We start from the raw sequence: 23589 nt of genomic DNA, 5'->3' as shown, positions 1-23589 counted from the left end.
AATTGCATGTGCTGTTCCTGCAGTGTTTGCTTTGACCTTACAGTACAGTTTGCTCAGGCTCGAAAACCTACCAGTGTTTCTGAATGAAAGCAGTTCTGCGAGCAAGAGTGGGCTAAAATTCCTCCACAGCGATGTGAAAGACTGATATTGAATTATAGGAAGCGTTGGGTTGCAGTCATTGCAGCTGAAGGTGGCGCAACCAGTTAATAAGTATAAGCAGGGAAATTAGTTTTACAATTACCTCACAGGGGATATGGGTGTTGGATAACTTTATGAAATTTATTAAATAAATGAAATAATAAGTTATTTGTTCAATCAGGTTCCCTTAGATCTAAAAACATCCAGTGTGACAAATATACTTTTTTACAGCACTGTACGTTTGGTGTCGGATGCAAACATGACAGGTTTACTAACTATACTAGAATCTAGATCATTTATATTGATTAGTAAGAGAAAAGGTCCTAGTACAGATTTTTGTGGTACTCCAAAAATTACTCTTTCTGCTATCTGTACTCTCTATTAACCAATTCACAATTCAGACATGTTTCCCTTTAATGAAATTCTAAATATATCCAAGAGTTCTCGAATTAGCATAGGCAGAAGTGGCACAAATTTGATGCAAATATTGGACATCATTTAACTTGCTTATCTTCTTCTCTTCCTGTGCTCCTTTTGTGCTCACTGTGCTCTGATAATCTCATATAGATCCCTGTCTTATCCTGTGCTTCACTGTCTGGAGTCGGAACTCAACTGAAGTTTGAGGGTCAATCTGTATTGTCAGCTTCCACATAAATGTACTTTAGGGCATAGAGGCGGAGCCTGATTTTGTTTTTTGCATCGATTAGGGAGAACCCTGGCTCACAAGCAGCACTTGCAGCAGCAGACTGAGGGACAGCCGCACAAGCTTGCTTCTGTTCACAATGCTTAACCGTCAAACATGTTCTGATATTAAATCAAATGCAAATTCCCAACAACAGGAGTGAAAAATAAGCACATTTTGTGGTACCCATTTGTATGTTATTGAAATCTACGGTCCCCACCTTACACATTTCAACTGCATCCGTTTGTCGGTATTCCAATAATGTGAATGTAACGAACAGTTCTTTCCGGACCCTATGCGGACGACACAATCAGACGAAGTGGGGAAACACCGGGGAAACGTCATGCAGGAATACGGGGCAGAAGACAGGGGGGCCGAGGCGAACAATCCGAGAGAGTAGTCCTTTGGGAATATCCAAAACACAAGGGTAAGTCCAAAACCAGAAGATCCATCAGAACAAGGAATTAAAAACACGAAGGCCGGGTCGGAACCGGCGGAGAGGGAACAGGAACGGGAACAGAGATTAAAACCTTAACGGGACCAGGCGCTTCCAGGTCCCGGACTCGCACGATACGGAAATCAGATGCAGAGCCCGGATGAGCGTCAGCGCCTGGCTTTTAAGGTGGGCTGGGAATGGGAAACAGGTGCACAGAATAAAGTCTTGAGTGAAAGGGCTGGAGCACCCTTAAGGAGGGGGAACTATAATCGTGACAGTGAATCCCTGACATATAATATTCTCCGTGTGTATCTGTGAGTTGTTTCTAGTTCAAAGAACTGAAACAAGTTCTGGGTCTAAGAAAGATTTATGTGTTGTAAATCCATTTGGACTAATCCGTAAGATCTCATTTCCATCTAAGTGATCCTCTAGTTCATTTCTAATAATGAACAAGTAAAGGTTTATTCTGTGCTGGAAAGGAAACAACATTTCGGCTGTGGAGCCTTCTCCTGGTGTCTGTATACTCAATGGTCTATAATGACTGTGGGTCTTATGGATGGGACTATTATGGACTATGTTAGCAGTTCTCCAGTCCCCGGGTACTTCCCCTGTCTTATGAGACTGGTGGAAAAGTGGAGTCACTGGCTTCCGAATATCTTGTTTCCTTGCATACAATTGATAAGATGCCATCGGACTCCGTGTTAACCTTGCATTCTCCTAGTACCCAAAGCTCTTTTCCTTTTCAGTGCTGACACTGTTAAATACAGGACTTTGTCCTTATGCTGTCTGAGGCATGTCGGTGACTTTTCTTATGAACACCTGAGTGGAATACTCATTTAGTACTTCAGCGGTTTTCCTTGCATTGTTTCCCACTTTTGCCCTAAATATTTTTGACTTCATCTTTAATGGTCATTTTATTTTTGTAGCATTGAAATGTATTTTAGCCTCCATTGCAATATCCCTTTCCTTTTCGTCTCTCTTGGCCTTTTAAATATCCTTTTTCACCTGTGCTTGTACTTCATTTTACTTGCTTGCTTTAACTGGCTCACGATCAGCTCTCTTTTCCATATTTAGCCTAACTGATTTGATGTGATGCAGTTATTTTGCTTTTGATTTAGTCTTGGGATAAAAGTGTTCTGTGCTTCAATAAGACTTGGTGTAAGCCATTAATATTCGTTCTCAACTGTTAGCGTGCATCTTACTTCTCTCAAACTCTCCCATACGTTCACATTTTGCTGTTCTGACAATGTGTAAGCTTTTGATTTTGACTCTAGTTTCATAACATACCATATTAAGATCACCATTCCCTTAATCGTTCTTTCACCCATGTTTGCCACTGTCTGTATACCACATGTTGAGTGGTAGTTCTGCTGAGAATTTTGTTGTAGCGGAAACAGTTTTCCTTTTGCAAATTTCTGTTGTGATATGTTCAAATATTTCATATCGGATCAGAGCCATTAAGTAATCTGAAGGCGTGCTGTTTCATAACAAAAGGGCAGAACAAGTGTTTGAGTGTAACTGAAATCAAAATGCAAACGATTTTGTTTTGTGACATTTTTAGATGTTTTGCAAAAATAAAGCTTCATGTACTGGACAGTTTTCGGTTTTCTGAGAGTGAAGATCATGTGCAGTGGTCGCAGCAGACTGCTATGGTTCAGGTGCTGATTATAGAACAGATGAATGATTATGAATATCATTAGAGTAATAATAATCGCAGTAAGTATACAGCAGCTGATCATACTGACTTCTGGATGCAACTCTGTCTTAAACGGGGAAAAGCAGGTTTTTCAGTTGAGATAAATGTAATAAAATAAGGAGAATCATCCATCATATTGATCGTGTAGCTATCAAACAGAGATATGTTCTAAAATACTGACCAACTGAAGCTCGGTATCAGTATCTGAGTCAAATGTTGTGATGTTGGTGGAGCTGCACCTTATGTACTGCAGCCTTCTTCTCAATGTCCTGAGCAGGGGAGCACAATTTCTCCAAAACTACACCCTAAAATCTCAAAAGCAGTTTTGTTGGTGCCCCTTTCTACTTCCTGGATACCGTGGGAGGTTGACTGAAAGAATATTTCTGAAAGCCTGTGTGGGAGGGGATTGGATTTTGACGACTGATTTCAGTGTTGCTGTTCTGGTACCCAGGAGAATCCCAGCCTTGGTTTTAGAAAATAAAGTCCCGAAATGCAGTCTGCAGATTGGTCCCCGTGAGGGCTGGTCTGACAAGAATGTTGACATGACAGTTGTGGGCAGTCTATTTCCCAGAGGATTGTGTAAATTTCTTTATCAGTATTAAACATTCAGCTTAGAAGCTTTGCCTCGAAATTCGAATGCTTGGGTTTCAGTGTACTTTCATAGTTCCAAGCACACTGTGCACTCTTTGGCTATTGCAGTTGTCATCTTTTTTTCCCCCCGTTTATTATTAAATAAAGTCAGGCGTGAAGAATTTAACACTTTGAAACGTTAGCTCAAATCAAAATCGTAGCTCTGTAGCAATTTATTTTGGGGAAAATACAATCTTGCCTTTACCTTTTTATGTCTTTTTTTTATCAGGTTACTTGAGTTAGCATAAATCTGTAGCCGTCAGTAATTACGAGCCAGCTAGAGTTCACAGGCATCTCATGAATAAATTCAACCCGGCTTTTATCGGGTGGTGGGGGGAATTAGATGCCACAAAACCAGATTTCTTTGCATGTTCTAGTTTCAGCTAGAATTCTGTACGTTTGACTGATGCTTCAGGACAGCTAAAAAAAAACAAAACAAGAAAGGTAACAGAGGAGGAACTTGGGTTTAGTAAACTACTGATTATAGTTATTGGGCTGTTGAAAATATTACAGTTGAGGTAGGGGTCAGTATTGATAACGGAATAGATGGCCTCCCTCAGACCCTTCCCGGTTCAGTGCAGTGGCGGAGTTTGTTATTTTGTAGTCTTATCAAATGATAAAGGAGAAAGTTGGAAGAGAATCCCAGTGGGCTGGAAGTGGGCGAACCACGTTTTTCAGTAGAATTATGAGCTTCTCGAGTTGCTTGACTGGTCACTGAGCTGTGCAGTAGGTGAATGTGGAGGATAGATGTCTCGACATGTTTTCCGCTGGAAAGAGTTTGAGCTTGAAATACCTGTACTTTTAAGAGTAAAAAAAGTGCATTCTTTTCAGCTGTACATGGAGTGATTAATGCTGCACTATGAATAGTTTTGTTCTCTGACACATTCCTATTGCATTTACCTTGACACAGCTGCTCATGGGAGCCTCCCTGCGAGATGTCATCCTGCGGCCTGTGTGGGTGTGTGTCTGCTGCTTATTTCTGCTCGGCGCATTGCTCCTGGCATGTTAACACCCAGTGAGGTGCCCTGGAAGGTTGTGTTTTCTGAGTGAAGCGTTTAGTAACGAGGTGTTCTGCTTCTCGCTTGAAGAATCTGAGTCTTATTGCCAGGCTGTAAATGAAGATACTCCTGGTGGAATCAGTGCAGCTCTTCCAAACAGATGGGGACCAACCGTGTGCTTTTGATGGGCATAACCAACTTTGTTTACACAGAATTGTACTTAATACATCAAGGACTTGAATGTTATTCTGCTTTCTGGAAAATTTTCTACCTAATTTTCAATAAACTTCACAGAAAACTAGACATTTGTCATAATTAGTGGACATCAGATGAGAGGCATGAAACGTGACTCAGTGTTTTTTCAAATTTAATTTTGTGACATTTTAATTATTTAATAAGCAGCAATGTTGAAATGAGTCTTGCTCTATTGAAACAAGATCGCACTAATCACACTCGGTTTCTACTTATTCATATCAATCCTCAATAAATATAGTAGGCTTAATAGTCGTCCGTTTTGTATTTTATATAGAAGTTAATAATCTAACAGTCAGTAGAATTAGTCTGTATGTAGGACTTCAGATCCCCAAAGAAGATGGAAAGGTTAGAGAGTGGAAATTAGTCTTGGATAATGACAGAATATGGTGCTGCGCGTACCTGGATATTTTGTCTATTTTGTGATGTAAATCGGAGGTTTTACAAGTTACTGTGCACATTTTACTTTTATTGTGGTTTGAAATGCACTCATCAAGGCTGATTCTCTCCAACCCCGAAAATTGAAAATAGCCGTGCAGTTCCCCTTTGAAGTCAAAGCCAGCCTTTTTCCCAAAACAGCCAAGGTTTCTTGATGTCCTGGAGTCTCGGGTCTGGTGTTTTTTTTACTTTAATCTGCGTGCGAGTTCTGAAAGGCAGAACACAAACTAAAACAAAAACAGGGAGTGCTGCGTAGCATCTGCTCGGCTCTCGCATGATGAATTGGGAAAGTGCCAAGTTTACACACTCCCCCGTCTTTACGGCAAAGTTTGTGCAGTTTCAGGGTGTATATAAAGTTGAGCTAGCAGTTTCCACAAAGTTAAATTAATCTAGTCGTAGCTTCTGGTCTTGATCCCCTGTTGCCTGGAGAAGATGCTTCCCCACTGTTTCCTGTCAGCCCCTAGAGAAGATTGAAGTGCCTCTTTCTGCATGGAATTGCTATGATTCTGTTTGGTTCTGTGAGTGTGCAGTTATTGGAGTTATCCCCATCTTGGCACGTGACGTCTCTCATGGACCAATCGTTTATGGGGGCATGATGCCTAAAACCTGCACCCGTGAGAAATGGGAACATGTTGGCTTTTCCAGAGTTGGATTTGGGCCTGATGCCTTTGTTGAATATATTTGTTTTGTATAAATATGGAATTGCCAGTTATTTGTGTTATACCCACCCGGTTTTCAATGGCCAGTTGTGTGCGTTTCCTATCTCAGCTTGCGACTATGAACCCCACAGCCACACAGAGGCCAGAATATAGAATATAGAATGAGGATGTGGAAGTGTAGACAGACTCCTCCGAGCCACTCACCTTCAAGAAACTCATGAATATGCCCCACGCTGCACCAATACTGTTGAAGGCTCAGCACTGACCCAGCGCCCAGAAGGCCACAGGGGTTGCCTGATGTCCCACCATCCTCGGCAGCGTTCGGCCACTTATTTGCCGCTACTTGAGGAACCACAGTCGCAGTCGGCTAGTGACCAGACCCAAGCTCGAACCCAGGATCATGAAGCCCGGCCCTTAAATATTGAGCCAAATGGGAGGCCCGAAAATGTGTATAATTTTGCTTTGTGTGTCTGGAAAGTACGTTGAAAGTAGTGGGCCATATAAAAATAAAATGTTGTCTGTCTTAAATGCGCCTGCATTTGTCATCTGTGACCTATACTCATCCAGTGTGATTAGCTGCAGCATGTGAACAGTTTTGTTCGCCATGCCTCCAGTTGCCATTAGTTATTCAGTTTCAGTCCCGTAAGGGCAAATACAAACTCTTACCTGCTGTTGCATGACTTGTGGCGTGATGTCTAATCTTGTTGAAATAGAACTTCCTATGGCAAGAAATTAATCGCGCACAGTTCTCATTTGATATTTGTAGACAGCTCATTACACATAAAAGACCAGACAGTGTTAATTGCTGCTGCCGTATTTGGCAGTTGAGACCGAGTTGTCAGGGTGGAAAGTCTCTTCAGCTTTCCTCCTTAAAGATTTCTCCTTTGTGTCAATTGCCTTTTAGATCACTGATTTCATTGTTGGGAGCTAAATGATCAGAGGATCTCATCCAATTTCTTGACAGAAGCCAGGGTATCGGCTTCAGCAACATTGCTGTGTTGCCTGTCCCACCCTCCCACAACCCAAGGGCTCCATGGAGCAATTAACTATTAGAAGACAGCAGCAACTGTTGTACCATAATCAGAATTTGTGAATGCAGCCTTTCAGTACTGTGATGTATTATCATTTTAACAATGAGCTCTTAGCAATAATTAGACTAGATGGAATCACTTTAGAATATCAGAACTTAGTTTCCTGTTAAAATACCCTTCATGATGTTTTCAGTGGTCTCTGTCTATAGTGTTACTCAACTGACAAAAGTTCAGTAACTGCCTACATTTCCTTTTCCATGGTATGCTCCTGGGATGTTTTTTAAGGATCAGTCAAGGACAGGCGGCAAAGTGGATGCAAAGTTCATTTCCAGTTATTTCCAGACCACAGCGATGTTGCAGGGTTGCGATGCGTGAAATAGAGGGTCATTTTATTTAAAAAATACAGCCTTCAGCAAGATGGCATCTGGCGCCGGCTGTTGTTCAAAGAATCCTATTGTTTCAGGCGGAAACTTTCATTTCTTTCTCAAACCACAAGCTCTGACCCTCGTTTGTCATATTAAAATTGTATGTTGCAGAAGAATGTGGAGGGCCTCCAGATGAAATGTCTGTGTTCTCTTCTTCTGTTGTGTACAGAAATGTAATCTGCTGGTATCTATTGGAATTTGATCTAAACTCTCTTTCTATTATTTTTCCTTACACTTCAATAGTGCTTTTCTGGGCCCTCCACTCAAAGCGCTATACAGGTAATGGGGAGAATGTTCAGCTCCCACCTGAATGATGATACAGCAGCCATAGTGCGCCAGTACACTCACCACACATCACATAGCAGCCATATCACCCTGCAGCTCGCAAGTGGCAGCCCACTAAAGCTCAGCAGGTGTGAGCCTGGTCAGTACCTGGATGGGAGACCTCCTGGGTAAAACTTAAGGTTGCTGCTGGAAGAGGTGCTAGTGGGGCCAGCAGGGGGGGCGCTCACCCTGTGGTCTATGTGGGTCCTAATGCCCCAGTATAGTGACGGGGACACTATAATGTAAAAGGGCTCTGTCCTTTGGATGAGACATTAAACTGAGGTCCCGATTCTCTGTGGTCATTAGCGGGGCATTTCTCAAAAAGAGTAGGGGTGCTAACCTGGCCAAATATCCCGTTAGCCTTTACCAGACATGGTCTCCTAAAAATCCCCATTAGTGTCCCTGTCACTATACTGGGGCATTATGACCCCCTACTGGCACCTCTAACACCACTTCCAGCAGTATCTTTAGTTTTCCCAAGAGGTTTTCCATCCAGGTACTGACCAGAATGTAAATATTTTATTAGTACATTTTTAAACTGCTAAGCTAGGCATGCTGATGCAGCAACCTACTTGAACTATTTTAAATGTGTCTAAAGAAAACAATAGTTACGTTTTTAAACTGCTAAGCATTGGGAAACGTCAGACTATGGGTAGAGAAGGATGTCGGGTTATCTGCAGTCGTGTTCTCCTGGATTTGCTGTGCTTCATCTCTTCTTTCTCTGCTTTTGTTCTGATTCTTTCTACATTTTCCTTTGTCGTGTCTCACCAGAGCAACTTCGGTTAAAGGCTTTGCGGAAAGTCCACGGAAGATGTTTGTGGTACCGGCTGCGATTGATGAAGTCCCAACGAAGTATTATTCCAACACTAAAGTACGTAATGTTTTTGTTCATTCGCAGTTGATGGGTTTCAATGTCGATCATGCGCTGAAGAGTATTTCCTTAGACTTAAGCCAGCATTGTTGTTTAAAGGAATCTAGATTTATCCCAGAAAACCATTACCACACGTCCTCAAGAGAGGATGAAACTGAAACATCTGCTTTATTCAACAAGCAAAATTCTTTCTTGGATAGCAGAAGCTGGTGTTGTTACAAATGTGTTGATAAGTGTCTGAAAACCAAAATGTAGTGCAAGAGTGGAAGTTAGGGGGTGGAGCTGACAGAAATTTCCTGCTGTCAAATAAGCCTCAACACCAGCCATTTTTTAACAATCCTGACAATAGTTGCTCATTAGACCTATAACAGTTATCTTAAGTGTTGCAGTGTCTAAGTTAGATTTAGAAATATTCATTTGTGCAGATGATAAAATTGCAGATCTTCGTCTAAGGACACATTTCACAGAAACAAAAGGATGTGTGCTGATCTGCATTGTCTGTGGAATTAGGTTAGCTGCTTGCTGTGGATATAATGTCTTCATTTGTTTTTGGTGTCCTGATTAAAGTTCTGCATTCCTCTCAATTGCTACAATACTACAGTAGAGCCTTGTGTCAACTCCTTCATTTTTCAAAAAACTTCCCATGGTTTCAGGATTGGAAGAATTTGTCTTGTTCTCAGCAAAAAGCTCATACCTGTCTTTCCTACTGCAGTACAGTGACTGGGGAATGGCTGACCTCATTTTACTTCATCCGTCCTGAAGATCTCTAAAACTGTTCTAGTTTAATTGTCCAGCAACAACATTAAGTGAAACAATTTTGAAACCGGTGATTTCTTTTCTCTTGGGGTCTGTTCGACTGTTTGAATTCCCATCTTTAGGTCACTTTTCATTTGCTGAAAAGATGGCTCTCCACTCAGCTGGGTTACTCAGTCACAGAGTAGCTGACTGTAGTAAGCAGTGTTCATTAAACATTTAAAAGACCTGAATTTGGAACGATGATATTGTGTAAATATAGTGTAAAATCTCTGAACATGACTGGATTAAGAAGGTTTTCTGCATTGCCCCTTGCCTTGGTCATCCGTGTTCAAAATCTGTTTCATCGGTATGAAAATGTCATTATTTTCTGTGTGGCATTTGCCTTGTTTTAACATGACCTTCCTCGGGAACATTCATGTTTTACCTTTTCATTTTCTCTTACAGAAAAGTAGCCCTGTTGTTTGGATGGGCTGTGTTTTTGTTGCTTGCCTACAAAGTTTCAAAACTAGAAAGAGAATATCAAGAATACAACCCATACGAGGTCTTAAACCTTGAACCGGTAAGTCTTTTTTTTCCCCCGCAAGCTTTCTTCCTGCAATGATTCGCACGTGCACGAGTCGGTGAGATGTCTGTGCCTTCGTCTCCATGCATACAGGCAGAGAACGATTCTAAGAGGGTAGCTGGGTAAGAGGAGACATGGTGCGAAAGCTTCATAGACTCTTGGACATCTTCCAGAAGAACAAATAAGCTGATTTTCTACTTGTTGTTTGCTTGTGTACAACCTTTCATTGCTTGTTTTCCCAGCTTGTGGATAAACACCCATTACGATGCATGAAATCACTGCTTTTGTAACCATTTAGGAGATTTGTTTTTGTTGTTTTGTGGGGATTGCTGTACTTTGCAGCAGCTGTCTTTGTGGTTGAGTGGTTTTCTGCAGTATGTGTAATGTTATTGTTTTCATACTGTGTAAATGCTTGGTCTGAATTTGATGCTTATCAACAAGAAGCACCAGGACCTTTGAGCTGTACTGCTTGTAAAAGGCTGGGGATGAGGGGACTCCAGCCCTGGTCCAGGAGAGCCCTGATCCAGTGACTCCTATAGGTCACACTACAGCACCTGTTTAGCAACACTTCCTTAAGCAAGTGATCAATTAAGCTGGTAGTGTTTCTGTGAAGGAAATGCTGTTCCTTGAGGGCTGCAGGATATTCTGATTTATGTTCCAAGTGATCTTTATGTTGCATAATTGAAGTTGCCACATGTTTAATTGATCATAGACTGTAATTAATCACAGCATAGCTGATCGAAGCCTGGCCTTTAGTATGTGTTAAAAGTACTGCTGTGGCTCTGCGGGACCAGGGCTAGAGACCCCTATGCTACGCTAGGTGGATTTCTGGAATGACTCGTGTTGTGAAAGCAGGTTTTAGGAACAGCAGGCATGGAAGAAAAGCGCACACATGCGGTAGAGCACGAGGGGTGTTAAGGCTATGTGTGGTGGATAACTTTTAAGCAGAAGAATGGGAAAACAAGTGCAATTCTTTGAACACTGATGTTTATTTACATTTGACTCTACTGACTTAATTTTACATAAATAATGATAAATCACTGTTCTGCAGGTATAACAGTAAACCTGTCTATTTGAAACTCATGATGGTTTTTAATACTCAGTCAAAATAAGATGTATAGTATTTGTATTAAAATATACTTATTAGGGAGAAGAAGTGACCTCGATTTATACCTCGGGTTTTATAGCGAAGACATGAACACTAGTATATCACCTTGCTAAATGACCAAGGCTGTCTTGCATAGTTTCTGTGCGTTTTCATCTCTGTTCATTTGGAGACACAATTCTGAGCAGGTGGCTCAGTGGGCTCATTAAACGGTCCTCTCAGTTTGTTTGCACTGGTGGTCTGGGCTTAGATCCAGTTTCCTTTCATCTGAAATTGCAGTGTGCAGTTCATAACTTTGGCCAAAATCAACTTAGTCTCCACCATTACAATATACGTTTTATATCTTGTCTCTCAGCAAGTATTTTTTAGAATGAAGACATGTGCAATGTGTGAATTGAGACTGAAACATCCTGTTGTATAATTTAATTGACTATTTATGGTCTTTTGAAAATTTAAGTATCCATCCCTTAACTATGAGACAACATCACTTTAAAGATGACAATCACTTTGGCCTGTCTAGTTTGATTGTTTGTTAGCAGTTAATATATCCGTGGTTCTTGACCAGCTATTGGCGTATAGAATATTTATCTTATCTTATTTGGCTTGGACAACATGACTGCTTGCTGCCTGTTCTTATATTTAAATGCACTTCCCTCTAGTTTTTACTGTCTTCTGGATTCTGTTTCAAGTCAATTTGTTATCAATATTTTATTAAATATTATAACTGGATCCTCTCACGCCCTTCTTTGTTCTTAGTCAGTTTTTTCAGCCTGTCAGAGTAGGACATTTATTTAAGCCTGAGAAGCCACCCAGTGGCTCTTGTGGATTTATTCCAGAGTAACAATTTTGTTTCTGTAGTGTGGAGATCTCTCAGAATGCTGTATTTTGTAATGAAGTAGACACTTTGAAGTGCATTGTACCATTTTAACATTGCTTCCCTTAATTTAAATTCTACAGTTTTAGGTATAGATTCGACCATTTTTTATTGCTTTGCCACATTGTCTTGTAGATCTTATCTTCTTTGGGAAGTGTCTTTAAGCTTCAGTATTTCCCATTTTTGCATGGCATCCACACTGCAGTGTCAGAAACATGGTGTAGAAGAATATATGAAATAATAGTGATTCATTTTATAAAGTTGTTCCACAATAAGGCTCCTCTACCCGTGTGTTTTCTAGGGTGCATCTATCTCGGAGATCAAAAGACAGTATCGGTTACTCTCGTTGAAGTACCATCCTGACAAGAAGGGAGATGAGGTGATGTTTGTGAAGATTGCTAAAGCCTACCAAGCGTAAGTGTCTTTTTTTTAATGAAGGTGCTCCCTCCTTGTTTTTGCACCTAAAAGGCAGCTTCTGACTTTCTCCCATATCCTGACTGTTTCAACAGTTTAACAAATGAAGAGTCCCGTCTTAACTGGGAGATGTATGGAAACCCAGATGGTCAACAAGGTGCGTGTACATATTTTAAATTATTTTAATGTATTCCATGTGTGGCTTTTTGTTATTTATCCAGCTTGTCCCGCTGTTTTGAAACTTTCTGCTGTATCTGTACAGCAGGGTGCAAATGTTTGAGTGATTTTTTTAATTTTAGCTGTTTACTGTAAATAGAACACCAGGGTCACAATTTTGGACCTGGTGAAAAGGTAACTGGAAAGGAAACAAGCTGATATTCTAATAGTGCTCAAATGGCCATTCCAAAAGCTGTCCTATGAACCCAATTTGGAACCTTTTGGTTCTTTTGTGACAAATTATGGAAATACTAGGAGTCATAAATGGAGTCTGGATCCTTGATGTAAGTACATCAAATATATCGTACATATAGGCGATGTAGGAATGTAGTATCATAATAAGTAAAGAAACTCAAAGTAAAAGGCAGACTACAATTCAAAGTACTGAGCTAAACTGTTTTATACCTCTTATTAATCAGTAAGATCAATAATGTGTGTTACTGGTTAAATCAGGTTTAACATGGGATGCCTTGATAACGGTTTTACTGTTTTGTGTTTTCAGTGAAATAATCTAAACCTTTGCACAGTCCTGTGAGTAATGTGTGTTCCCGGTAAAGAAACAGCATACTAACTGGCGTTTCTTCCTAATTCTCCAGTTGCAAGTTTTGGTATTGCTTTGCCTGCCTGGATTGTGGACCAGAAAAACTCCATGCTTGTAAGTTTTATTTGTACCTGGATCCTAGCTAATGTTCGTCTCTTTTCTCTGTTGAAATTCACTGTAAAGTCAATATTCAGTGTGTCCTGCGTGAGCATGTGGTGGCCTTTTGAATTGGGTCAAGCAGATTCCGGTCATGACCACAGCAACATGATATCAGCCTAAGAAGACGAAAAGCTGCATGTGGTTCTGTGACTCTCGCTTAATAGACTCATTAGACCAAGTGGTCATTGTTGACTTTGACCTCATCCACAGATAAGGCTTACCCTGCATAATGAGATGTGAATTTTTCATATTTTGAGGATGCTTGTATAGTTCCTGTTGTGCAAAAAGAAAATGAACAGTGTAAACTGCATATTAAAATGATGCCTTCAGTTAACATTTAACAAATGAACAGATTCATTGAACATTTTGGAAGTCGAACCAGAAGAAATAACTGCAATTGTCTTATTAAACTTCCTACTTGTTTGTGTCTGAATAGGATCATATTAATTGTTGGGTCTACGTCTGTATGAAGGACAGAGTTCACGATAGAGATGTTGCAATATGAAAACAAACTAGAATGATCATGTTTCACACTGTTGACATGCCTTTTTTGAAAACCATCTGCATTTTAAACATTGTCACTGCAGCATCATTCAGTGTGAAATTAATATTCACTTCCATGTTATTTTAAAGGCAAAAAATTGACACAGAAGAAAGCTACGCTGATTCTCTTTAAAAAAGTGAAATAACCTTGTGGAATTGGCACAAACTGCTGTGTTAATGTTCCGCTTAACCGCAATGCTAAAACATGGCTGTTTTCAGCAGCAATTTGCCACATTTGTCAGCACTACTGGCGGCTCAAAAGGAATGTAGTTTAGAGGTGAAGTCCAAGGAGCTTTCACTGCTGCCAAAGAGAAAGTCTGAGGCCTTCTTAAGGTGCAACTATTGGTGACATTTCTTAGGTAATCCCCTTTTTCTTCTGGAAGAAATTGCAGTGTGGTTTAGGTTTGTAAAAGGAAGGTTATCTCTGAAGTCATGAAGATGGTGATAAATATAACTACAGTAATATGGAGAAAGCAATCTACCTTTTAATTTTGCAGGTTCTGCTGGTTTACGGTCTTGCCTTCATGGTTATTCTTCCTGTTGTTGTGGTAAGTATAAGCAAACTTCACCGTATTATTTAAACCAGACTGGTATTTTATTTTTTACGACGGTTCGGTTTGCTGTTTGATTCTTCTGATTTTCTTCTTGGTTTAGCGTTTCATTCGGTCCCTGCAAATTACGAGGGCTCATATTCTCAAAGGGGGCTCAAGCCTGAGATGAATAATTACAGTAACATCCTTTTACAAAGTTCAAAACCAAGTTTAAAGGGGGTTCTTAACCTAGAGCAGTGTTGTTCTTGTTTTTTAATCATGTGATTAAACGCAGGATATTCCATCTTTAAGAGCCTTTTGCTGTCAATATCGCTGTAATTGCATTCACAGCACTTTGGCATGCTTTGTTGATATAGCAGGATTTGAATGGGCATTTTCACAGGTGTGTCATTTTTGGTTTGATTACAGTGTTGTAATTGAGTACATTAAGTTCAGTAAATAAAGCATGTCGTTAGCATAGAAAAACTGGCAGTGATTTACAAAGACAAAAACATTTCCTTTAATTAGGTGTGTATCCCAGTGCTGTGATTTCAATAAATAAAACGGTTAACAATACTTATACCATGAAACAGTATTTAAACAGTGCTCTGTATGGAAAAAATGTGTCTTTATTTGGACTGTTACTAGCCCACCGTCTTCATTTCCCTAAGCAAGGGCACTCACTTGGCAGAACGCCACCAGCGGTGTGGCCGAGGAGTAGTTGGTCTCTGTTTTTCGGGGAGCAGTGGGTCCTGTAATTTACTGGAAGCCTGCGGGTTGCTGTGATGTCAGTGATAGATGCTCCGTTCCTCCAGTCAGTGCTGTCTCTGGTGTGGAGCACTGTGGTGGAACCTGAAGCAACATTTCAAATGATGTGGACATGTGTCCACATGTCTCATACTCTGTGCTGAGTGGGTTCTGCCTTTAGATTGCTGGAAAGTTAATTGAAACAACCTAATTGTGTTGGCATTTAAGTGTTTTTACCTTTACCAGCAATTGCCATAAAACCACACATGAAAACCAAACTCTTTCTGAACTAGTCAGTAGATAATCACCTTTTTTCACATTAAGCTACATTTACAACTTGCAATGAAAGGGGTATTCTTAAGGTAAAACCATCATATCGGTATTGCATAGTACTTCCAAATTGTCTGTGTATCTGCTTTTCATTAACCTTAAACTAACCCTTGCCTTTTTATCCTTTGGTAATTTCTACCAAAAATATAGTTACTGTTCAGCAGCAGGCTAAAGACTCCTGTAGTTTCATCCCAACACCTTGTGAAAAAAAGGCCACTGAGATTCATTTGTGAATACGACTGAAATTCCAGTTTTGAATTTTTGATTAGTCTCAGGCTTAAGTCAGCTTTGTGAAAAGTGACCGCATGTGACAGTCTGGGGATCTGTCTGACATGACAAAATGTCTTCTGAACTTCTCTGTCAAGGATCACCTGCCTTTGAATTACTTAGAGAGGAGCAGATCTTATCTGGGAAAGTTAGCTTGAGGTTTCAGGTGGCCTTTAAAATTTAAGGTGCGGTGTGACTGCCAGGTTTTCTCAGCTATTCCATAGCACCTTGGGGTTCATTACAAGAGTCCAGTGTGAAGTTCCTTGTGTGTGCTCTGCAGAGATCAGCTAGCTCTCCTACTAATGACAAGCCCCCACGATTTAGTTTACACAGACATTTTAATTTGTTTTTCTTTGTCTTTAGGGTACTTGGTGGTATCGGTCCATACGATACAGTGGCGATCAAATTCTTATCAACACAACACAGCTCTTTATGCATTTTATGTATAAAACTCCCAATATGAATATGAAACGTAAGTATGGTCTGTTTAATTGGTTCTGGGAGTACCGTGTGATTGCTGAATATCATTTTTGGTCTTATGATAGATTTTGAATATGTTACCTGTAACCACATTAGACTTAATGTTATCTAAAAAATATTTTCGGAATGTGTGAAGAGAATTGTTTTCATTTTGGTTCTCCTTGTAGGTCTAATAATGGTTCTGACGGCAGCATTTGAATTCGACCCACGTAGTAACAAGGAAGCAACAATTAGACCCACAGATAACATTGAAGTACCCCAGGTAATGAAGTCCTTTGTTGTATGCAAAGGAGTGATTTATTACAGCCCATCTAGCGCTTGGCAGGAGTTTACTCTTGATTTATTACTGTTGCAGCTCATCCGGGAGCTGGGCAACATCAATGTGAAGAAGAAAGAACCTCCCTTCTGCTACCCTTACAGTCTGAAGGCCAGAGTTTTGTTGCTCGCGCATCTCGCCAGGATGGACCTGTCTGAAAATATCGAAGAAGGTACATCTCGGCCCGTTTCCCATTGAGCAGTTTTCTGTTCAAGATGGGCAGTTTTCTGTCCTTTCCCAATGCTTAGCAGTTTAAAAATGTAATTATTGTTTTCGTTAGACAAAAATTTAAAATAGTTCAAGTAGGTCACTGCATCAGCATGCGTAGGCTGCAAAGGACCGGGAAAGGCTTATTCCATGCTGAAGAAGCATTCCACAGCCGGAACGTTGTCTCTTTTCTCTTCAGCATGGAACAAACCCTTACTTGTTCCCTCATATATCCAGTGGTTGACAAAAGTATTGCACAAGGCTTATAAGGATTAAAACAGTTAGGTTTTGCATGTCAAAGACTGAGAGACATCAGGAGCAGGTGGCAAGTGCCACAGGGTTCCAGAAAATGTGAATGGTACACCTAGATCATAAAGAGTATATTAAAGCCAGCAATCACATACTATACTGTACATTTTAATCAGTGTCTTCAACATGACAGAGGACTGGTCAAATAGACCCCTGATAAGTACCTTTACTTTGGGTTGAATTTGAAAGTTCCATTCTGTGTTGGGTTAATTTTCTTGATATTTAGCATGGAATTGACATGGGTGACAGTTCTTTATTTCGGATACTGCTGAAGATAATCCAGCATACTATCATTATTTTATTTTAGAAAAGTTAGAAATGCACACTATTACCTGCAATTTAGTTTTAAAGTTACATTTATACAGAAAGCACTTAAGGTGCCTATGCTGAATGTGAAATCATTAAAGGTATTAAATTGTGATTGAAACCTGATGAATGTATTTTTTAAGACAAGTATAAGTCCTATGCAGGTGTAAGCAGTTGAACCTGTACTTTTAAAAAATTATGTGCTTTATAAGTTCTGCTGGTGGTATGTAAGCTTTACATAACTTAAGTAACATTAGAAATTGTCTGTAGTAAGTGCAGCTGAAGTTATTGGATTAGTGTAACAGTAGTGCAGTCTGGGCAGAGCAAGATATGCATGTATATTGTATGTATTGTTGCATGTCTAGACTATTGTTTTTTTATGTGTATTTTATATTGGGTGTTATTCGTTTTTTGTAGTTTTTTATGGTGATGACAGACCAATTTCCACCTTTTTGGATGGACAATACAGTTATATCTTATAAACATCCACATGTTAACTAAATGGTATACTAAGTAAGGTCAGCAACTGAAGAATGAGCTGGCTTGTAATTGTTACAAATTTACTCATTAACTATTAGATGTTTAATGTGTTTCATACCTAAACGTAAAAAACTAGTTCATACCCTTTATAGTGTGTCTTAGTGAATTTAATAAAACTTGAATTATTTTCTTGTACGCGTTATTTCTTGTTTAGCACGTATTAATTTTTACTTTAAGAGCTTGATAAGGTTAAGCACTGAGGTCTGCCTCTCTAGTTTTGAAGATCACAGTTGGTAAAACGAAGATGCAATGTCCATTCCGTTTCCTTTGGTGAATTTCAGATCAAAGGTTTGTGGTGCGGAAGAGTCCAGCATTACTTCAGGAAGTGGTCAACGTTGGCTGTCAGCTCACTATGATGGCCAACAGCCGGGGAGGTAAGTGAAACACTGACTCCTCAGCCACGGGCGGAACAAAGAAGGAAGTGGAACTGTGTTCCAGTTTTCAGGGATAGCCGCAGTTCGCTCATGGAGCATTTCAGTATGTGAAATTGATCTTGGAGCTAATGTCACATATTCTATTCCTTAACCTTTCGTGATCAGAGAGAAAGAAACCGCTTTTCAAGGGCAAACATTTTTTATGTTGTTGTTTGGTCGTTTTTACCTTAGGGTTTCATGCTCCTCGTTTGGTGTCCATTGAGAATTGCATGAAGCTCTCTCAGATGATAGTGCAAGGACTGCAGGAGTCCAAATCTCCTTTGCTGCAGCTCCCGCACTTTGAAGAGGAACACCTGAGATACTGCGTTTCCAAAAAAGTAAGTGCGATCAGCTTGGCTGCCGGAACGTCATGAAGAAAAAAAAAAGATATTTCATTATTTGCTATTTATTTCTATTATTATATCCTCCAATCAAAAGGGTGAAGAGAATTCCCTGGAAAGGTGGAAAGCTGGAAAGAGGTCACTAGAATAAGCAGATTCACAAAAGCTGCATTTAGCATGGTTTGATATTCTTCCTGCCAGCTATACTGGGGATGTGCCTGTAGATTTTCCTTTGAGCATATCATTGATTTACTGCAGAAAAGGATGAATAGATTTTGAGAGGTTGTGATTCATGGCTGTAATTCTGAACTCCTCTTTTGGCAGACTACTCCATTTTTTCCCCCACCAACAGAAGATTTATTTTTCTAGGCACTTAAGATACATATGAATTTGTTCGCGGAGTCTTAACTAATTTATCAACATGTTTTGTTTCTGAATATGTTCGAAACAAAAGGAGGCCCATCTTTCTTGTTCAGTTGGTAGTAAGATAGAAATCCAGGAAAATCGCCTGGTTGTTTTTTAACATGAAACCACAAATAATAAATGAGCAACATAAGAAGGGAGTTTTACACCCCAAACCTTAAAAATTCTTTATAAAATGTTGTCTCCTCATTTGTGACTTAAATTTTACTAATCTTGCTTTTTTGGGGTCCCTGATGGTTTCATCCGTGTTTCCCCTGGACTGACTCCACCTGCAGGATTTTGAGTGCTCAAGTCAAGTCTTCCTGTAATCTTATGTGTTACAAGCTAAACAAGTCTGCTTTATTAATCTATTACTCCTTTCTGGTTTGGTTGCTGTTACAGGCTGGTAAACAGGGAAAAAAAAATGACAGCACTAGTTATGGTTTTAAAATAATGGCAAGGCAGCGTTTTTATTTTCCTGTGCAGAAGTCAACACAACAAAACCAAGTCTTCTTGGATCGTTCATCTTTGATGTTTAGTCAGTCTTTCCCAGTTACTGGGGGTCTCCTGTTGAGAAATGTGGCGTTTCTGGCCTTTTCCTGGCTACCTCACACACCTCTGCTGAAGGGAGCACATGTTTATGTTGAACTCTCAACTATCATGACAGTAACTACCAGTAGCCGCCCTCCCCCTCAGACAGCTATGAGCTGAGAGCCTCATCAAAGTTTCTCTCCTTTGCTCTTCTCCAACGAAATCTTTCAAATAAGATCTAAATCGTGCATTGCATTTTTAAAACAATACTTCTCTTGATTTGTTTTACATCTTTTACTATATCCAAGCATTTGGTTGGCATTTTGTACTGTTTCTCAACACTGTTTAGATGAGGAAATAGACAAACTATATATTTCTTGTACTGCTCTGTTGGTTTTGTTTGAAAAATGTTTAGGTTTAAAATGTTAATCATGTCTCCTGCATGTGATACCTTGCATTTGAACTTGTTAGGTTTCATTTGCCAGCATATCTCCCAGGATCTGATTAGGATTTAAATTTTTATTTCTTACTGAATACACAATGCGGCTGCGCTTTTTTTTGTTTCCTCTGCAAATCTGGTGCGTTAACAATGCCATCATCAGTACTGTTAATGTGTCTCAGAGCAGCAGTTCCATACTGACATCGGTGGGACCTGTTTCCTCCATTCCAACCAGTTTCTAATCCATGTATTACTTTGGAGCACACATTTTGTCAATTAGTCTGTCATATGGGCTGTGATCTCTCTGAAACTCCCATTCTATATGTAGTATACCCTTTAATGTAAGTGTTGTTTTTGCCTGTGCTCACTGCTAAGTTCTTTGTATTCATTGTATGATGGGTGGCACACAGGGTTAAATCCTTGCCTCTGCTACTGTAATAGTGAGAATGTCGGAGAAAATACAGGCTTGAAAATGCTTTGAAAATAATTAGTAGTACATTTTTTGAAAGAAAGACCTTGCAGAATGTGTGCTGGAAGGATTTTCTTTTCCACTTTTTGTTTAAAACTGCATTTTAAAAATGTACGTTGTGGAGTGTAAGAAGGTAAGTGTCTCTAAACTGTCATCGTCTGCTTCCACAGTACAAAGTGAGGAGCATTCAGGACCTGGTCAGCCTGAAGGACTCGGACAGGCGCAATATGCTACGTTTCCTCGGGGAAGAGAAGTATGAGGAAGTCATGGCTGTACTCGGAAGTTTTCCTTACATTATCGTGGATCTCAAGCTTCAGGGTACTGTGCACTTCTGTGAAAGACTTCTAAAAATGAAAAACATTCATCCGTGTCCAAAATTAGACCATTCGTATTTTTGCTAAAAGGGAAATATTTGCATTACTTGGATCATTTTGATTGGTGCAAAAACAAATCAAACCAACCAACTGAGCTTTGTGTTTCATAGTTTCACGTATGCAAAGGAAACGAGGAGAATTTGGAAAAACTAAAATTCTGGGAAAATTATAATAAACAAATCATAGGGTGCATAGTCGGGGTTAGGTTTGTATCATTTACAAAACAGTATGCGTCATTTCAGGTAAAAAGTTTTTGATTCGTTTATCAGCTTTTATTTTTTTTCCCAATTGTATCTTGGGAATTTCTTGCTGGAGAAAAGTAAGAAAAAGCAGATGAAGTTTCACTGGTGTCTTCTGTCATTTGCAGTGCTAGACGACGAGGATAGCACTAACATCACTGCAGGATCCATTGTAACCGTCACTGTGACGCTAACGAGAAAGAGAATGGTGGTAAGTTATTCTTTTGTTCTTTTCCTTTTGTCGGTGAGTCTCAGTAAGCTGACTTTCCAGGTTTGCTAAGTGGGTGTAAAAAGTAGTAGTTCCTCCCGGTCTGCAGCTCCCCATTTCTGGTTTCAAGCTGGAGTCCAGAGCCTGCGGTTTTCTTTAACTGACTCTGTCGTCGCTCATGCGTCGCACCCATTGAGGTGTTAGCTTGAACTCCAGCTAAGAGTGCTGGGGTTCAGCATAGTGCGACGGGCTGCACCTGAAGTCTGCCTTTTCTTGCCTTCGGTGCGTGTTGCTTTATGTGCACATGTGGGGGCAGCTGCATGTAAGTCCCCAGACGACCACTGGGTGGCATCTTCTCTTTGCAGATTACAGCTAAACATGGTTTATGTCTCACTTAAACATGCTTCCCTTCCCCTGGAATTTCGGTCTTGATTGAACCTCTCATGTTCCCGTATAAACAGCAGGTGAATGTGTCCGGCACACTGGGAGGTAAGGCTGTTCCAATGGCAAGAATTGACTGTTCTTCTAAACATCAAATTTAAACATAAAAAAACGTCCTTAACACCTCTGGAATGTTGTCAGTGGTCCCTGCATGTGCACTTAACGTGTCTTTTTTTCTCCTGAGAAAGTATTTTCTGGTGCCTTTTTCACCCATTGGCATTGGAAAGTTTGTGACTGAACAAAGAGGCTGGGCAGAGTGTTAGAAGTCTAGACTGGGCATGTGATAGTAAACAGAATGACCCCAAAACCATTTTTTAATTTCTTCTCTTTCTTAAAGGATTTCTTTGAGGCAGAGCAGGATCAACTCCGTGTTGTAGAAGACCAAAATACAGAGGAGGGGGTAGGTCAAATTTAAAGTTTTCAGTGGCATTAAAAAATGTAATGCAATGATCGGTCCAATTATTTATTTCGATGTTAAGAATTTCTTAGCCTTGACATGGTGTTTTACGAGTTTGAAAGCATGTTGAGTTTCACATACAGAGGGATGCAGTGTTTCTTACATCGATGACTTTGTAACTTTTAACAACTGTTTTCAACTACAGAACTGAAAAGTCTTAGAAAATCTTAGAAAATGTTTTTTGTTGTTTCAGCAAGGAGAAGCCAGCAGAAACAAAATCAAAGTGTGGCAGAACAAGAATAAAGGAGCTAAGAAGGTGTCAAAGACAAAGAAAAAAAAGTTAACCAAGAAGAAAACAATTTCTCAACAACAGCAGAAAATTGACAAGCAGAAACAAGCCAATGGGACTGTTTCTTCAAATGTAAGAAGTTTAGGAATCTCTTTCAAGTTACTGCGTATTGTAGGACAAGATCAAGTGAGAACTAAAGACACATCCTTTGCTTATATTAAGATATTTGTGTATTTTAGCACAAAAGGAAATAGTGCTCCCCAAGTATAACATAATATCATAATGGAACAAGTAAAGTTTTATTCCATGCTGAAAAAAGAAGAAAATAAACACAACATTTCAGTTGTGGAGCCTTCTTCAGGTGTGAACTACTATAATATAATGTACATGATCAGATACCCGAAATGAAGATCTGTGATTTCAAGGGGTATTACATCTGTACACAATGCTTCATCCTGGCAGGACGTTTGTTGTAGGTCTTGCAGAATTAAGAAAGGGTAGCATCTGATGTGTACAGCGTTATATGTATTTGCTGCCATGTACTTGGTGCCAATCTAATGGCTGCTGGTACGTGGAATCCCAGTTGATTTATTACTGAAAAACAGATTCTTTGACAACCTTCAAATGTTAAATTAATCATTTTATGTATACTTATAAGTATATGCATATATTATAGATATACTGTATAATGTTTTTATTTCTGTGATGCCCTTTTAATCTTTTAGTTTTGCTCGAGTTGACTGAACTTTTCAGTCTTCCATTTACCAGTGCCGCATTAATAAAAGGCCGCTCATCACACAGCCCCAGCAGATTGTAAGACCTTATGGTTAAAAGACTGATAAGCCTTCCCGCACAAAGTTACAGGTTGTATCTGTACTTCGGATCATACTTACCTGCTCAGTCTCAATTATCATACTTACCTGCTCAATTTAAAGCAAAACCAACGGTTTCTCTTTGCACCCCTCAGAGCCGTCCCCAGGCTGTGGTGATGGTTCCCATGATATTTGTGCTTTATCAGTGATATAAATGTTTAATAGTCTGTGTTCATTGTGTTTATTATGGTTTTATCAATTGAACGATCAAGTAAAGCACTCTAGCAAGCGAGCAAAGCTCAAAATTGGTTCTGATTGTTATGGATAAATATTGGAATGGCTGAAGGATCCTCCAGTTACTTTGCTTCAGTTGACATCATGACACGTGAACCGCTTTGAATCTCTGGGGGAAATTTGCCTTGTGAGGTGTGGCGCGGTGAGCTCCATACGCC

General features: G+C 39.8%; 1 protein-coding gene across 1 annotated transcript in view; it reads left to right on the top strand.

Annotated features, from left to right (window-relative positions):
- The window catches only part of sec63 (SEC63 homolog, protein translocation regulator), a 37911-nt gene that overhangs the window by 4448 nt on the left and 9874 nt on the right, over positions 1-23589 (top strand). The window contains exons 2-16 of the mRNA XM_088625766.1: positions 8481-8580; positions 9781-9895; positions 12179-12291; positions 12387-12448; positions 13104-13162; positions 14248-14298; positions 15988-16096; positions 16272-16366; positions 16460-16592; positions 18064-18156; positions 18388-18533; positions 20548-20695; positions 21119-21201; positions 21977-22039; positions 22290-22457. Of these exons, the coding sequence (XP_088481892.1) occupies positions 8481-8580; positions 9781-9895; positions 12179-12291; positions 12387-12448; positions 13104-13162; positions 14248-14298; positions 15988-16096; positions 16272-16366; positions 16460-16592; positions 18064-18156; positions 18388-18533; positions 20548-20695; positions 21119-21201; positions 21977-22039; positions 22290-22457 (1538 nt within the window). The remainder of the gene's footprint in view (positions 1-8480; positions 8581-9780; positions 9896-12178; positions 12292-12386; positions 12449-13103; positions 13163-14247; positions 14299-15987; positions 16097-16271; positions 16367-16459; positions 16593-18063; positions 18157-18387; positions 18534-20547; positions 20696-21118; positions 21202-21976; positions 22040-22289; positions 22458-23589) is intronic.

The sequence above is a fragment of the Lepisosteus platostomus genome, chromosome 3 (assembly GCF_059453375.1).
Source record: "Lepisosteus platostomus isolate fLepPlt1 chromosome 3, fLepPlt1.hap1, whole genome shotgun sequence".
Lineage (NCBI taxonomy): Eukaryota > Metazoa > Chordata > Actinopteri > Semionotiformes > Lepisosteidae > Lepisosteus > Lepisosteus platostomus.
The sequence above is the reverse complement of the archived record's forward strand: the minus strand, read 5'-3'. Positions and strand labels throughout refer to the sequence as shown.